Raw genomic sequence first — 17,851 nt, forward strand, 5'->3', positions numbered from 1 at the left:
ATGGACTTTCCATTCTGATACAACATCAATACAAGCACCTGCCTGCATTAGCCTCCACGGACATATTTGTGGTACAAATTTGCACTTTGTAAAATATACATCTAAGATTTTTATCTCTCAGTCTGCATGTAAACTAACCACACTGGAATTCCCCTCTACTTGGGGAGCAAGAGATCAGGATTTCAACCCAGGTCTCCCACATGGCTTTGTGTGCATATAGCACTATGGTCACCAGGCTAGATCTCAAAATACTTGCAGTCCCTGATGGCCTCAAACATGAGACCCCAAGACTGCAACCCGAACTCGCAATCGCTGCATAAAAATGCCACATACTTAGGTGAAAGAGGGCTGGGCTGAGTTCTTTCTTCTCATCCCCCTCTCATTTTTAACTAAAAGAAAAACTAGAACTAGCAGTGAAAAATAAACTCCCTGGAAAAGGTAAACTCATCTCTAAGAAGATTTATAAAGTGACTTGTGAAAAATGAAAGTGTGTAACTTTCAGTGATGACATCTGACCAGCAACTTGGAAACATTTCCTTTGCTGTGTCTGCATGGGCTATCTATTATGTCAGCCCTCAGCATCCTTAAGCTCCTTTCAAGCTTTAGAGAAACACCTTGCAACTGCCAGAGGCTATTCTGTAAATCCCAAGAAAACTATTCCCAGAAACAATGATTACAAGAAGGGGAAAAACTAAACAAATAGGAAATCAGATTAATTTGTAGGAGAGTTGAATACTTTTTACACTGGCTTGTTTACTTTCAAAAGGTCCCAACAGCCATTATCATTGCTCCTAAGTTCCCAATTGCAGATTTAGCAGGGTGCACATAGAAAAATCTAATGTCTTCTAAAGAACGTTGATCTTTGGGGGGAGACACTTGCATGATTTTTAGTTCAATTCCACACTATCATCTGAGCTGACTGAATTTACCATGCTATTTATAAGATTAACAGGGAAACGTGGACTTTTATTAATCATCCTAAAAAATATCATCAATTTAAATTCCCCCAACTCTGACTACCCCCTTATTGTAATAAAAAAAGAACATAATCTCTTGGTATTCTTCTTTCAGAAGAAGTTCAACACTCCACATGTATTGCAACAAGTTCCACAAGATGAACTACATGCTACCCTAAATACTCCTCTTTAAAACTCAGAGTAGACAAAAGCTGGCAGATAACCAGTGAATTAAATTGGCATGGATCTGGTTGTTCTTGAGTGAACTGTGTGCATTTTTAATCATCTAAATCCCACTTTTCCCCACCTGCCCTCGGGTAATTTTGGTGCTTTTCTAATATTTTCAAAATCAGTTTGAGTCTACTGACTTGGAATTACCATACCAGATAAGAGCAAAGGTCCATTTTGTCTAGGATCCGTGTTGGGCAGTGATCATAGATTTTAAAGCCAGAAGGGACTGTTATGATCATTTAGAGAGAAAATTCAGTACCATAAAACTAGAACTAAAGAAGAAAATAGGTAACAAACTAAAATAAATATCAAGGAAAAGCAACTCCCTGCAAACCCAATAGTCCTAGTGTCTACAATAACCTTGAAGGGATTAATTTTGAGCCATTAAAAGCCTTCTTTACTTGAAGGGCATCTTCTTTACTCAGTGAATTCCCTCAGAAATGAAATACAAAAATTATGAAGGTTATGGCACAAACCAACAGCCACTAGGATGCTTTAAGTGAAGTCTGTCAGTTTTCTTGAATATTAGACCATTGGGTAAGCAGGGGTGAAGTCCGTCTGTCTGATGTTTTTCAAATGCTGCAAGTTTAGTTATAACCACTGCTTTAAAACTAGTAGGAGGAGGCAGTAGTGAAACTGGATCTAGACTGTTCTCAGTGGTACCTGATGACAGAACAAGGAGTAATGGTCTCAAGTTGCAGTGGGGGAGGTTTAGGTTGGATATTAGGAAAAACTTTTTCACTAGGAGGGTGGTGAAGCACTGGAATGGGTTACCTAGGGAGGTGGTGGAATCTCCTTCCTTAGAGGTTTCTAAGGTCAGGCTTGACAAAGCCCTGGGCTGGGATGATTTAGTTGGGAATTGGTCCTGCTTTGAGCAGGGGGTTGGACTAGATGACCTCCTCAGGTCCCTTCCAACCTTGATATTCTATGATTCTAAGAGGAGTGCTTAGAGGTTGATTTTATTCTCCTCTGAGCCCCCTAGACATCACTATCTTAAGCATTCGGTTTCCATAAATCCTGGAGTGTCATGGAAGACGTATGGTTTGATTCTGTATGGAATGTGCCATCCTTTTTGAAGTCCTACATCCAGCTTTGTTTACTATTGAACCACAGAAACATTATGAAGCGTTAACTGGACTATTATCAGAACATGCCTGTTCCCTATCAGGGGTCCCCTTTGTCACTGGCTTCCGTCACACCTTGTATCTGATTAACACACTATAGGATAACATAGAGCTACACAGATCTGTTTTGTGTTCTATCAAGCTGATGGAAAACAGATTTTCCTTTTCACTTTAATGTGGCTGCCCTCTAATTAGGTCTTTAATATGGTTCATTTAATGTGATTCCCTGTACTAAATTAAAACTGCTGTATAGTAAATTGAATCCTTGTTAAAGTTAGGATTGTAGTTGGTAAAGTGATACATTGTGTTGACTGAATCTACACTTGCTGCAACAAAATGCATAGTCTACATAAATGGTTAGAGTAACAGCCTATCAGTCATTGCTTAACAGGATAGAGTTTTTCTGGTTAGCTATCTTTAGTGGCATTTCTGTCCAGTCCCTAAAACAAACTGCCTCCAGCACATAATGGGCCAAATCCTGCCCTCACTTACATCTGTGTAACCTTCAATGATTTCAATAGGCTTGTACAGATGTAACTGAGAGCACACTATTGACAGAAACCAGCTTTTGCCATGACCCGTAATGTAAAATCAATGTAATGTGCAGTAAATGTAAATTAGATGTTGGAAAAGATACATCTGTTTCAAATCTGAGCACAAGCTATCTCCCATCCTTCCTTAACTGCTTTGTGATGGCCTCCAAAATGGTCCTCTGCAGAACAAAATCACCACGATAAATATTTTCAAAGCAATAGGAAAGAGTTCTTATATATATATTGCCTCTTAATAAAAAGGAACCGTGTACAAAAAATATAGAGCAATAAAAGATCCCAACTGCTATGGCAACCAGCTCAAAAGGGAGAAGTGTTGCAGTAACTTCTGCCCTGTTGTATTTTACCTTGTGTTCAAAGAAAACTACTATAATCGGCATTTTAGAGACAAGCCATAAAACTAACAGATCTTATCTGCTAGCAGAAATAACCACTATAGTTAAGCTAGTCTAACAGTTTCTATTTTAACCCCCCGTTTTCAGTCCATAACTTTCTGAAACATTCACAGCTTTCCAAACTTTATCAATCCCCCTGAGGTGGGTGAGTCTATGTGCTGTCTAATCCCATACACAGAGTTCCAGCAAAATTGATCAGCTGATTTCCTTAGGAGGAGGAAAGAGAAAAACCAAAATTGCTTCTCCATTATATGTCCCAGGCTAAATTCAGAGGGGTGGGGCAGCTGTGACTCACTGTCCCTATGTGAGAATAGAAATAGGGGTTCACTAGTAGGTCTAGGTTGCCTGGCCTGTCATCCATATCTTAATACTAGAAGTTGAAAGCCTGTGCTGTTGCATGAATGTAGTTTGTAAAGTAACGTGTAAAAAAGCCAAAAATGGCTGAGAACTTAAAAACTGGACAGAACAGACTAAATCCCATGGATGATTGAACCTGGTGATATTCTAAACAAAAAGAGCTCTGTTTCCACTGCTTCATTATGACCCCACAGATATTCTAGGCTTCAGAGTGAGGTTTGGAGTTATTGTATGTGATGGATTTTGTGTGTGTGTCTGGGTATACATGTGTTAGAAGAGTTGTGTGTAGTAGTTGGGAGCACTGGTGTGGCAGTAGCTGGTCAAGTTATCCACCATCTGTGCAGTCTTCCTCTACAATCAATGCAACTGTTGCACACAAATTAGCTGTAAAGGAGGTGATTGGTTGAGTTACCTCTGATATCACAATGGTCCAGGACTCTTGGCATAGCATAGATACGTGCCTTATTGTAGCTGTAACCCCGCACATGTGCAATTCATAGGGCCAAAATGGCTGAGAATTTAAAAACTGGACAATAACAGATCGTGAAACCCAGTCATGATTCAATCTGGTGATATTCTGAACAAAGAGAGCTCTCAACCATGCTTGTATCTGTTGCCATCACTTCACACTGCCTCAGTCATTTTAGGCTTCAGAGTGATACAAAAAGTGACATTCTTGGAAACTTATTATGTAGCCTGAGAAGCAGGGACACTGGGATCTGCTGCAGAAAGCAAGCAAAATGATTGTGAAGGCTGCAGCAAAGAGATATGGGAGTGTTAATGGAGGGTGCAAGGGTATCCCAATCCCTTTTTCTGTGCCCTCACAGCTCTGTTACCCATCCTCACAGCCAGGTGACGGCCTTCCCAGAAGACCAATCTCCATATCTACCACCAAACCAACAGTGGATCATCACAGTGGTTGCAAGCCTAACAATACACCAGTGGGTCACCGATAAGATTGTTTCCAACAGTGAAGCTCTTAGTGCTTTTCCCCAAGCTGGTCCAACCATTTTTCTTGTCATTTCCTGGCATGTTGGAGGGAGAGAGACATGAAGAAGAGCAGGTGGACTGCCTTGATGAGTAAAGGCAGGAATTCCCCTCCTGCTTCCAATACTGCACCCTGCACTGAAAGAGGAGACCGAGCTGGAACCAAAGCAGCTGGCACTAAGATTAATCTCCCTTCAGGCTAAGCTCACACTCCAAGCAAAGCTCTCACCAGATCCCTATAGCCTGCACTTCCTTGCTTCCCAGTGAGATCTCAATGACCTCTTGGAACAGTGGGAATGCTTCTTTTTCTTGTGCAACTCTGACTCAAAATCCCAAAACACTTTGGAACCATTCCCAAGGCTTCTTAGACTCATTTGGGATCTGACATGGTGGATTGGTCCCTGGTTCAAACAAAGCTGTTAGTGAAACTGACCAGATAACGTGGAAGGGGAAAAACTGAGTGGTCCACAATATGGACCCTAACACTATATTACTTTGATTTACACAAAAAACTAAAAGTAACCAAGAATAAATAAGAAAACAATGTAACTACATAGCAAACCCTAATACAGTGAGGAAGAGAAAAAGAGGAGGAGCCTGACAGTTCAGAGACCTCTCTCTTTAGTGATGGAAAAGGAACTGGGATGGGGTTGAGCCCACTGATCTTTAAACAGCCCTGATCTGTTTGATGCTATGAGCAAGTAGACATGTGATGCCAATTGCCACTTCTTTCCAAAGGCTTCCAACACAGGTGTCAAGAGTGCATGATCACCAAAAAGTGGGGTAGCTAAAACAGTCAACGCTCAAGGGAAAACTTAAGATCTATTAGTCTGAATCTGACACAACGCACTATACATGCAGCTGATCTCAGTCCCCAAACTGAGACAGCCAGTGTGTGTCCAGATTATGGGGTTAGTAAATTAGCTCTTTCACACCAGGGCTCTGCACCACATCCAAAAAATTGAAGCTATTCAAGAACAGCCAGAGACTAGTTTTCCTGTTGATGAAAGAGGTTGTTCACATCCTCCAGTACAGACTGCCCATATGACTCCATGGTACATACCGTACTAAAGCAACACATCTGTTTCAATTCACCAATGGCAGAATCAAGCCAAGCTGTATTAAACAAATCATCACTAGTGTAACATTTCCATAATTTCTGTGACAATTACTTTACAGCAGAAAGCATATTTCCCCCAAGGCTTGCAAGGCCTCTAATTTTCCTCAATGTTGTTTCAATCACACTATGTGCAGCTTCTTGATGACTGAAAAACGTGTTTGTCTCCTTAAAAAGAAATTAGTTTTAAAGTATCAAAAATTTCTCTCCCCACATTTATTTTCTGATTTCTCATCGTCATAGCAACTTGCTTATGTTAAATACATGTGGGCAAAAAGTCTGCACAATTATTTAATTAATTTTTTTGTTGAGAATTTAGTACTGATGAAGAAAGCTGGCCTGAAAATCTTCTATTACCTGCTACACAGGCACCTTACATGCTCTGGCAGTGCAAGCAAAGTGCATAACCAAGTGTGCCTTGATGCTGATCTGGATGAGTGGCTTTATGGGCTGCTCCACCATGGCCTCTGATCTGGGTAGCACATCCCATCAGGACCTCTGATGTTTTGGCCCCGCCATCCTCATTGCTGCTATTCTTCCTTCACCAGTGTGAGATGTACCTCCACCTGACATGGATACTCAGGACTTCAGAGAAGCCTCCATTCTGGAGCAGAGAAAAGATGATGCCATCCTGTGGTGATTCCTCCTGCCCCTCTTGATACGTGGGTCTCTACCGCCCAACCGCTCAAGGAAAATACGGATCAGTGGGTTTCAGCTTTTCTGTACGGGCACCAGGGAAGAAACTGTCTATGTAGGATCTAACACCACTTCTAACTGGCAAAATAGCAAGTGTCTGAAAAAGAGGCGGGCAGAGAGCTCTCCCAATATATACCAGTAAGATCTGTTCATCCATGTATGGCAAGTTTCTGACAATAGAAGGCAATGGGAACTAAGGATAAGTTCCCTGCCATCCGCACACTCCCATGGCTACTGTGGGCTTCCCACAACCTCTTCATACCAGCTCATCTTGCTGCTGCTGTTCCTCTTCTGGATCCAAGGTCTCATTCAGCACTGCCATCATGCAAGGTGAGCCACTCTCCCATCCACTCACAGCACTTTTCCTTTCCTCTCCCTCAGCACTTCACAGGAATTACATCTGAAAACATGTAGTTTCAGCAACATTGAAATATAATCTCCAGAACATGGAGTTGTGTTTTCTTGCATCTCTTTTCCTTTTCTGTCTATTCCCCTCTCCATCCACCAGAACATCCCTTCCATGCCAATGCTAGTTGAAGAGAGAGAAGGGATTTCTTCTCTACACTGTCACTAGGCCTACTCTGGCTGCCCTGAAACACTGGAGTTGTGCTCTCAAGAACGTGGGGAGACATCTTCTAGACTGTAAGCCTCCTCTTAGTTTCCCCACAGTAGAGGAGATTTCTGGGTCATCAGCCAATGGAGAGTGGAGAGTCAGGCCTGGTCTACACTAACGAGATAAGTTGATCTAGTTAAGTTACATAAGATACATAAACGGTTACTCACCTTTGTAACTGTTTTTCTTCGAGATATGTTGCTCATATCCATTCCAATTAGGTGTGCGTGCACCATGTGCACGGCCGGAGAATTTTTACCCTAGCAACACTCCGTGCGGTTTTGGATTAAAAAAAACGGGAGAAAAATGTCCTGGCTAATACGGAAGGCCGACACCACCTTGGGAAGAAAGGCTGGGTGAGGCCAAAGCTGCACCTCATGGAAGATTGTGTAAGGTGGTTCTGAGGTAAGGGCTCTCAGCTCGGAGACATGCCATGCTGACGTGATAGCGACAAGGAAAGCCGTTTTCCAGGAGAGGTAGAGGTAGGAGCAGATGGCCAGCGGCTCGAAGGTGGGGGGGGGGAGCTTGAGTCTGGAGAGGACCAGGTTAAGGTTCCAGATGGGGACTGACTGTCGAACCCGGGGGTAAAGACGGTCCAGGCCTTTGAGAAACCTGCCAACCATGGGATTGGCAAAGACAGAGCGGACATCCACACCCAGGTGAAAAGCCGAGATGGCCGCAAGGTGAACTCTGACAGAGGATTCCGCCAGACCCTGCTGTTTTAGGTCCATGAAATACTCCAAAATGAGAGGCACGGGCGCCTGGAGAGGGGGCATGCTGCACTGAGTGTACCAGCATGAAAACCGCTTCCACTTAGCCACATATGTGGCCCGAGTGGAGGGCTTCCAGCTGCCCATCAGTATTTGCTGTACAGATTCTGAACGGAGAAGCTCTGAAGGGTTTAGCCACGGAGAATCCATGCCGGGAGGTGGAGAGATCATAAGTCAGGATGGGAGAGGCAAACGTGATCCTGAGTAATCAGGTCGGGAAGAAGAGGCAATGGGACTGGAGCGTCCATGGAGAGCTGCAATAGCGTGGTGTACCAATGCTGCCTGGGCCACACTGGAGCCACCAGAATCACTTGCGCCCTGTCCCTGTGCACCTTGAGCAGGACCTTGTGTACAAGGGGGATTGGGGAAAAGGCGTAAAATAGTTGACCTATACATGGGAGCAGGAAGGCGTCTGTGAGAGAGCCCAGGGAGCGGCCTTGGAGGGAGCAGAAACAACAGATACCCCAGGGCAGCTGCAGGGCTGCCTGTTCTGGAGAGTATTACATTAACTTTGTCCTCCCTTGTGAGGTCATAAGGAGCTATGGCCAGGTGATTAGTGCACTTGACTGGGACTCAGGAGTATTACAATCCGATTGCTGTGGGAGGCAAACAGTTCGACCTGAGGAAACCCCCATCTTCGGAAGATGGTGTGGATGACATCTGGTTGAAGCGACCACTCATGGGAGCAGAAGGACCTGCTCAGGTGGTCCACCAGTGTGTTCTGGATCCTGGGTAGAAACGACTCCACCAGGTGAATAGAGTGGGCTATGCAGAATTCCCACAGTTGAACGGCCTCCTGACAGAGGGGGGAGAAGCAGGCCCCTTCTTGTTTGTTGATGTAGAACATGGCCATGGTGTTATCTGTGAGGACCACCACACAATGACCCTGCAGTCGCTCCAAGCTTGACAGGCAAAGCGCACCGCCATCAGCTCCCAGAAGTTGATATGAAAGGAGAGCGTGGACGGAGGCCATAGGCCCTGCATCTGAAGGTTCCCGAGGTGGGCGCCTCATCCCAGGCCTGACACGTCCGTGACCAGGGAAAAGAAGGGCTGCGGATTGTGAAAAGGGACTCCTTCGCATATCACCTGGGGATCTAGCCACCAGCAGAGGGAGGCCAAGACCCGCTCCAGGACGGTGACCACCAAGTTCAGGCTGTCTCAACCTAGACAATAGACTGATGCTAGCCAGGCTTGTAATGGGCGGAGTCGAAGTCTGGCGTGCCTGGTCACGTATGTACAGGAAACCACGTGGCCAAGAAGACTCATGCAACTTCTTGCCGACAAGGTTGGGAAGCTCTGAAGGCTACGGACAAGGCCCACTATAGCCTGGAAATGATCAGCTGGCAGGAGGGCTCATGCCTGCATGGAGTCCAGAACTGCCCCGATGAATTCTATTCTCTGGGTTGGCTCTAGGGCCGACTTTGCCACATTGAGGAGGAGGCCCAACTGAAGAAACATGTCCATGATCAAGCGGAGGTGGGACTGCACCTGTTCTCTGGTGTGTCCCTGGATAAGTCAGTCGTCAAGTTAAGGGTATACCTGAACCCGCTGTCGAAGAAGGAAGGCCGCCACGACCGCCATACATTTGGTGAACACTCAGGGGGCCATGGAGAAACCGAAGGGGAGGGCCGTGAACTGACTGTGGTCAACCGCAAACACTAAGCAGAGGAAACGTCTGTGCATCGGATGAATCGCTATGTGGAAATATGCATCCTTCATATTGAGGGCGGCGTACCAGTCTCCAGGGAAGGTATAATGGTGCCCAATGAGACCATGCGGAACTTCAACTTTACCATGAACTTGTTGAGTCTGTGCAGGTCCAGAATGGGCCAAAGCCCGCCCTTTGCCTTGGGGATTAGGAAGTATTGGGAGTAAAACCACCTGCCCCTTAGCTCCCTCAGAACCTCCTCAATCACCCCCATGGTGAGGAGCATCTGAACCTCCTGAATAAGGAGTTGCTAATGAGAAGGGTCCCTGAAGAGGGACAGGGAAAGAGGATGGGAGGGCGGGGAGGAAGAGAACTGGAGAGATTATCCCACTTCAACCGTGTGGAGGACCCAGCTGTCTGTGGTTATCTGAGACCAAGCACAGTTGGAAATGGGATAAACGATTCAAGAAAGGTGGAGTAGGATCCTGAACGAGGTCCAGTACAGCGTCCTTGGGGGGTCCCTTCAAAAGGCCTGGTTTGAGCCCGATGAAGGTTGGAGGGCTTCCTCCTGCCATTACGTCCCTGCCTCCTATAGAAATCCTGCCTCGGCCGAGGAGGAGGATAGGAGCGTTGTTGCGGCTGCTGGGGTTTGAAGGGTTTCCGCTGGGTAGCTGGTGTGTGCAGCCCCAGGGACTTCATTGTTGCCCTTGAATCCTTAACGCTATGTAGCCCTGAGTCGGTCTTTTCCGAGAACAGGCCCTCTCCATCAAAGGGAAGGCCCTGCAGTTCCGGTGGCAGGCTGGAGGCTTGTAGCCAGGAGGCTTGTAGCCAGGAAATACGCCTTATCGTGATCCCTCAGGACAAAGTACGTGTGGCGGAGTCTGCAGCGTCCAGCAAGGCCTGCAACGAGTTCCATGTCACTGTTTTGCCCTCATTCACCAAAGCCCCAAACTCCTCTCTGGACTCAGGAGGTACTAACTCCTTAAACTTCAGCATGGAGTTCCAGCAGTTAAAATTGTAACAACTCAGGAGCACCTGCTGATTAGCGATCCTGAGCTGAAGTCCCCCTGAAGAATAAACTTTGAGCCCAAACAAATCAAGGCTCTTGGCGTTCTTTGATTTGGGCACTGGGGACCGCTGGCCATGCCGTTCCTTTTCATTCACGGACGCAAGCACGAGCGAACAGGGCTGTGGGTTGGTGAACAGACAATCATACCCCTTCGAGGGGACAAAGTATTTCCACTCCACCCCCTTAGCAGTCAAGGGGGTGGACGCAGGTGTCCTGGCGTTAGTGTGGATGGTCCAAATGATGGGCAGAGCCACCCTTGATGGAGCTTCCACAGTCAGAATATCCACCCTGGGGTTCTCCACCTCTACCACCTCTTCCGCCTGCAGGTTCATATTCCATGCCACCCCGCACAGGAGGTCCTGGTGGGCATGGAGGTCTATTGGAGGGGGACCCAAGACCGCAGTGCCTGCCACCGCCTCGTCGTGTGAGGAGGAGTTGGCGGCCACGGGGGGAAGAGGGTCATCTAGGGCCTCTTGCGGAGCTGGGGCCAGCTGTTCTGTGCCACTGACCTCGGGGCCTGGACCAGGAATTGGTGTCGGAGGAGGTCCTGTAGCAAGGAAAGAAGCCGCCACAGTCTCCATGCCCCATGGGGTGGGCTGACTAGCAGTAGCCTCTGGCACTTGCGGCTCGGATACGGCTGATCGGGAAGCCCCAGATGGAGTATCCTGGGCCTGGTGGTACACCCAGGATGTCCAGAATGGCCATTGAGTGGGCCCCCGAGAAGGTCCCTGCCCCTGACTCCAGGCGGGTATGGTCCGAATGGCGGCAGTCCGAAAAACGCGACCCCGCCTCCGATCCCGAAGAGCGAGAAGCAGAACGTGAGGGCCTGTATCTGGATCTAGATGATGACCGGTGTTGAGAGTGGCCTCGGGTCCGGGATCTGCTCCTCGACAACGACCGGCAAGCAGAGCTGTGCCGCGACCAGGACCGGCGATGGGAATTGCAGCGGCACTGTGAGTACGACTGGTGCCGCGAGTACGACTGGCAGCGGGACTGAGAGCGGTGGCGGGAGCAGGATTGGTGCCATGGCTCGACCGACTGTGCCAACAGGTGGATTAGGGCTGTCTTGCCCCAGAACGGAGCCACGCGTAGAGGCACTGCGGCCCTGGAATGTGGCTGAGGGGATGCCGATGCCGTCATGGCAATAAGATCCCTTGCAGCCACAAAAGTATCCAGGGTAAACGGCAACTGGACCTCAACCACGCTGTGTGTCGGGGAATCCAGCGGTACCGGACTCAAAGGCTCTCCCCTTGGGGCCGGAGTCAATGGTGCCAACGCTGTAGGCTGTGCTCCTAGACGCTCCCTTCTGGGACGCATCTCCATGGGCAATTCCAGGAAGGCTGGTCTCTGTGGAGATGGGCCACCCTTTTCCGACTTCTGGTGCCACTTCTGGCCAGGAGAATAGGAGCAGTGCCGGGCCGATGATGTCGGTTGCAGTGCCGGGGAGCGTCAATGCCGTGGGTCTCGATCAGAGTCCAACCGTGGTGCTGCTTCTACTGCTGCTGCTGGGGCGCTGTGCAATGAGGCGCTAGGTGCCAGATCTTGGCGCACCGCAGGAGGCTGAGGGCTAAGAGGAGCTGTTTTAAATGAAAGTGCCGCTCCTCCTTAGTCCAGGGATGAAACCCTTTGCAGATCCTGCACTTTTCTGCTTGATGAGACTCCCCCAGATAAGTCAGGCAAGAGTCATGGGGGTCGCCCGTTGGCATGGGCTTAGAACAGGAACCACAGGGCTTGAATGACAGAGCCTTGGGCATAAGCCCGAGAGAAGAATCAGGGAGGAGGGGAAAGACCTTCCAACCCCACTAACACTAAGTAAACTAACTATAACTATCAACTATTCAACTATTAACTATTAGGTATACGCTACGGAGAGTGGAGTGCAAGTGAAGCAGGACTCCACCATTCCAACGACCATCATGGGCGGCAAGAAGAAACTGAGGAGACAGTGGGTTGGCTGGGGTATATATTGAGTGCCATGAAGGCGTCACTCCAGGGGCATCCACAGCCAATCCACCGGGTGTTGCTAGGGTAAAAATTCTCCAACACCCGTGCACATGGCATGCACACACCTAATTGGAATTGATATGAGCAAGCACTCGAAGAAGAACTTAAGTCGACGTAGCTTATATCGACTTACAGCGGTGTCTACACCATGCTATGTCGATGGGCGATGCTCTCCCGTAGACATAGTTTCTGCCTCTCGGGGTCGTGGAGTACTGAAGTCGATGGGAGAGTGCTCTCGCATCGACTTATTGTGTCTTCACAAGACCCACTAAAATCAATGACCACTAACGTCCATCGCAGCAGGGCTGATTTAGTCCTTAGCGTAAAGGCTTCTAGAGCATTCTGAATGCATTTTGCTGAATCAGAGTATTGATATAAGAGACATCCAATCTTGGACCTCATGATTGTGGAGTTGCTAAGTAATACTCTAATACAGAGATGTGACAATTTAACGAGCACTGTATGTGCCCTGGTCAGTGAACAGAAGTTATTGTGTATTGGGATACAAGACTTTCCTGCATGAATGCACTGATCTAGCTTAATTGGAGCCTGTGGGAAGAACAAATAATTGGAGCCTGTGGGAAGAAAATGGTCCTAGAAAAGGACACCCAAGCACACACTTGAAAGACATTGGACAAAGTTATCAGCTTCAATGATCTTACATTCTGTCTCCAACAAGTTGCAAGCCTTATTCTGCCAAGGCTGGGAACTAACAGATCACAGAACTAGAACAGTAAAAGTGACGTGGTCTCGAGGTAGGGGACGGGTGACTAACCAGCAAAGGACTCCTTTCTTACAGATGGGGGAGAAAAATGGCTTGTGCATTAAGGCAACAGACTGTACCAGCCAGAACCTAGAGGTCTCAGGCTGGGAGGCTTCTACAGGAAGCTTAGCTCTACTAGGATCCCCATGCGGAAGATAGTTAAACACCTGCTATGCTAGACAAATGCCTAGTCTGTTTTATTCGTAACTGCTTTTGTTCTAAAAAAATATTATTTTGCTTTAAGAAGGCTGTCCAGCCAGTGGGGACTACTGTCATTGCTCCTGGAGGGAGCAGAACAGCAGGGTGTGAGGCTAAGTCAGGCCTGCTGAGGTAATCGCGGTTGATACACAGGGGACAGCAGCCAGGTCCCAGTCTGTAATTAGGAAAAACGTTTTTTCTGTCCCAAGAACAATGACTGCTTGAGGCCTGAGAGGCAGAGCACTAAAACACAGTTAGCCCAGTAACTGTGATATGGTCCATGATGATACCTGGCCTATATTCGGTGCTTAACAGCTAAGCAAAAAGGCTAATTGTACTCAACTGAACTCAAGTCTCTTGCTTTTGGGGTTGACATGGAAGCTTTCTTGTACTCATTGCTTTCTTTTTAAGCGTGACGTGTATTGTAGAAGAATCTGATTTATAGGCGTGTGTGCTGTCACTTTTCCAGTATCTACTGTACTTTGATTGGCTTTCATATCCTCAACTCTATAAAAGTTACTGTTCCTGAGGTCCATTTTACTTCAATCCCTTATTAAAAATTCCCCAACATGTTTCCTTTAGGAATGGTATCTCATAGCTAAATTAACATCACTAAGGCCTTTGCCAGAATGCCCTTGGATATTCAGAGAGGTCTGGAATGCAAAAAAAGAATATGTCAAACAATGTTGACCGATTGGCAAACATTGCAGGGCAGCAGAACAACAATGATCTTATCTGGAACAACTCATACATAGTGGTCTCTCACATTTTCCTCAACTCTTTCCATTTAAGTAATCTTCAAAAATGCAAGACTAGAAACATTTCAGTACTGTAGAACCTTCTTAGCAACCAAAACATCTTCCCCCAGAAAAGTCTAATGCTCCCACTGGGGTTCTGTTTCACTAAACTAATTTTTTTTCTTGGTGTATCGATTCATGAGTATCTTATACAGTAGGATTTCGGTGCGAATTCATCACAGGTGAAATCCTGACTCTACTGAAAGTCAATGGCAAAACTCAGAGCCAGGATTTCATACCATATCCCTGCATGAAACACAAGCAGAGCTTACAATAGAGATTGATAAAACATACCAATGTCCTACAAAAATGTGTACAAATATAAAACAATATTACTAATATTTTGTACTTCTCTAGGGCACATTTTAGCCAATAAGCATTGCTCATGATTATTACATAGAAATAAAACAGAAAATATAATACTATTGCATACATCAGAATCTATAGAATCTAACTCCACAACAGTTTTAAGAGCAAGCACGCTTCTGTGGTGTATAGCTTTCAAGTGAAGAAGGCAGAGGGAGGAAATAGGGGAAAGTCCTGTTAAAACAGGAGAACAGTCATATCAAATTTTCAATACTACTATCAAAATTCACAGCTAAGTTCTGTTCAGCTACAACAATTCACTTTTCATGATCACTATGGTACATTCAAACAGCATTATTCATGCAATGGATCTAAAAGCTTGCTATATATTGGAATTATTTCACCCACCACAGAAGTGAAGATATTACCCATGTGATGACAACAACTAAATCCACCTACATTTGCCAAGAGGAATTTAAGAAGGTGAAAAGTAATTGCCTGAAAAGAAATATGGTCAGAACTCTCCTATTCTTGGTCCCAAGCACAGACATTTTACATAAGAACGGCCATACTGGGTCAGACCAAAAGTCCATCTAGCCCAGTATCCTGTCTTCCGACAGTGGCCAATGCCAGGTGCCCCAGAGGGAATGAACAGAACAGGTAATCACCAAGTGATCCATCCCCTGTCGCCCATTCCCAGCTTCTGGCAAACAGAGGCTTTAATGATCACTAGAAAAACAGAACCTCCAGCAGCATGGTGGCCCAACATCATTATGCTACACACACTTGTTCAGGACCAATTCAGATGGGAGAGCCCCACCTGAGTTGCCAACACCCTTTCCTGCAGAAGCCTAGATTTTCTCTGGAGGTGCTCCATTCCAGCACTGACCACACTCAACATTGCTCCGCTTGTGAGATCTAATGAGGTGGAATAGCTGCAGGCCTTTGCACTAAACATTTAAGATCAAATCATAAACTGCAAACCAATCTAAAGTGACATGAAAGAAGTTACCCACAAATCCTACTCTGATCATTGAACAAGACAGAACCAACAGTGGTTTCTAATATTTACAAGTTTAATGTGGCTAACGTTGTCATGTGCACTTACCTTTGTAAGATGGTAGATAGTTATATCTACTTGTTCAGGGATCTTTTCTCTGAGTGAAAAAACTGTTGGGCAACCATAAAATACCTAAAACCTACAATCCTTATCAAGTATGGCCTCACACACCTCAAAGTGGTGCTAAATAAAGAGTGATATAAACATTTTTAAAATCCTATCAACAAGCATTGGGTTTTTTTAAGAATTTGTGTGGTTTTGAAAGGGGAAATTTAGATACAGACTAGTACAAGTAAGATTAATTTTGCCATGAAATGCAACTCCCTCTTATGTAATAAAAAGGTGTGTTTGTATAACAAATATTTTCACACAACAGGCAAGTGTTTACTAGTACTCTTTCAGAATACAAGCACGTCACATTCAAACAGGCTCTTAAAATGGACAAAGGAACTCAACCTACCGCTATAATATCCAGTGTGTTGTCACAGACTTTGCGGATCTCAGCATTTTTGTCATGCATCAGGTCTATAAGATATGCTGGAGCCTCTGGGAAGAAATGGTTAAGGATGTAATGCTGGTTTTACCACAGGTTTGGATTCTTCCTACTGGCATGAGGAACTGAGGGGAACTAGCCACAGCATGTGAGAGCTCAGCCTTTTTTTAATGGTTCGTGTGCTAAATGAAGAGATATACATTCACATACAACTTCTAATGAAAAGGAATATATATTTGTTTTATTAAGAATATATTCTCTATTTCGTTGTGGAAAATGCCATTCGGACATCTTTTTACAGTTTACATTTTGTTCAATTTCTCTAATTGCTGTGGCATAGCTTAGTATATTTTCAAACCTTAAAAAGCTATAATATTTAAAGACTTATTTGCAAACTATTTATCCTAGGTAAGAACGTTCAATTGATGCATGCTTGTGGTACAGACTACAGTATTTTTAAAAGTCTGATCTCATGTGGATGAATGAGGTGTTATTCAAATTGCATTTTTTGTGGCTGTGTAGATATAAAAACATCTGAGTTTTTCTTAAAAACAAAAGGCTAAGAGTGGAGGTATTTTAATCAATTAGATTACAAGATGTATATGAATTTAAGATCAAGGAAATGAAGGGTGAAGTACTGAATTATAAACTAAGCAGCATTCTAAATGCCACGGTGGGGGTGTAGGTGAAGGAGGTAGAAAAGAGGAGGGAGAAGGAGTGATAAAGACTGGCTGTTGTAATGACAATGGAGCATATCAATAAGCTGACAATGAAATGTTCATGAAGCTGGGCAGAAGTGAGGAGAACAACTGCAGATCAGTACCCATCATGTTTGTTCTGGAACAAACCAGCAGCAGCTTTATTTAGAATTTTCAGCAGAGAAGACAATTAAAAAGTTAATTCTGCCTGCCTGCGTATGTTGCTTTAGCTTTGACTCTTCAAGAGAGAGAGTCAAGGTTTGGATCCAAAAGAACCCAACTATATTTCCTATATATCATCTCTATTTCGATTTTGTACAACACAAATGATTTCCAATAAAAGAAAAAATAATGTTGAGTTGTATAATTGTGGGAGATTTTGATCAGATAGTAAATCAACAAAAATATTTACTTTGGAATGTAAATAAATTCCAGAGAAGACCATTAATTTGTGGTCTAAACCTTAGTAAACAATGTGCGCAAGGAAATGTTTATGCTGGATGTCATAAATACATACACAAAGGCAGCAGGTGTCAAGTTATAACACATGGAGTGAAATCATTTTGTGAGACAGGGAATGTCCTTTATCAGACTTGGATGTACGAGATTTGTACACAGCTCAAAGCCTAGGCTAGCTCTGAAAATGTTCTTCTTTCAACTTCCATCATCATTTTTACTTCCTATAAAAATGTTGACAGCTATCCCAAAATACATGGTGCTACAATGTTTCTACAAGATTTCCAACTGAATGGTTCATCATATGAAAAAACAATAACTGTTGATTTACACACACACACACACACACACTAAAGTCTCAAATTCAAAAAAACGATTCTGTTTTCTCTCAGCATGAGCCAAGAGCGTTCTGGGGGAAAAGTAAAGATAAATATTTGGCAGACTTGGTCCAACGTTACCAAGCATGCAATCGCTTCAATAAATCCCAGGACACCTCAAACTCTCCAGGCTGACTAAGCTAAGGGAATGTAACCTGGGTGAGTTAAGTAAGAAAAATCTGTGC

At 45.1% G+C, this 17,851-nt stretch overlaps 1 protein-coding gene across 4 annotated transcripts in view; it reads right to left on the bottom strand.

Moving 5' to 3' along the window:
• Positions 1-17,851, bottom strand: part of KIFAP3 (kinesin associated protein 3) — a 160,103-nt gene that overhangs the window by 77,246 nt on the left and 65,006 nt on the right. For all 4 annotated transcript variants that reach the window (XM_045027723.1, XM_045027722.1, XM_045027726.1 and 1 more), the window contains exon 17: positions 16,103-16,188. In XM_045027723.1, coding sequence (XP_044883658.1) covers positions 16,103-16,188 — 86 coding nt within the window. The remainder of the gene's footprint in view (positions 1-16,102; positions 16,189-17,851) is intronic.

Source organism: Mauremys mutica, chromosome 8 (genome assembly GCF_020497125.1).
Source record: "Mauremys mutica isolate MM-2020 ecotype Southern chromosome 8, ASM2049712v1, whole genome shotgun sequence".
Classification (NCBI taxonomy): domain Eukaryota; kingdom Metazoa; phylum Chordata; order Testudines; family Geoemydidae; genus Mauremys; species Mauremys mutica.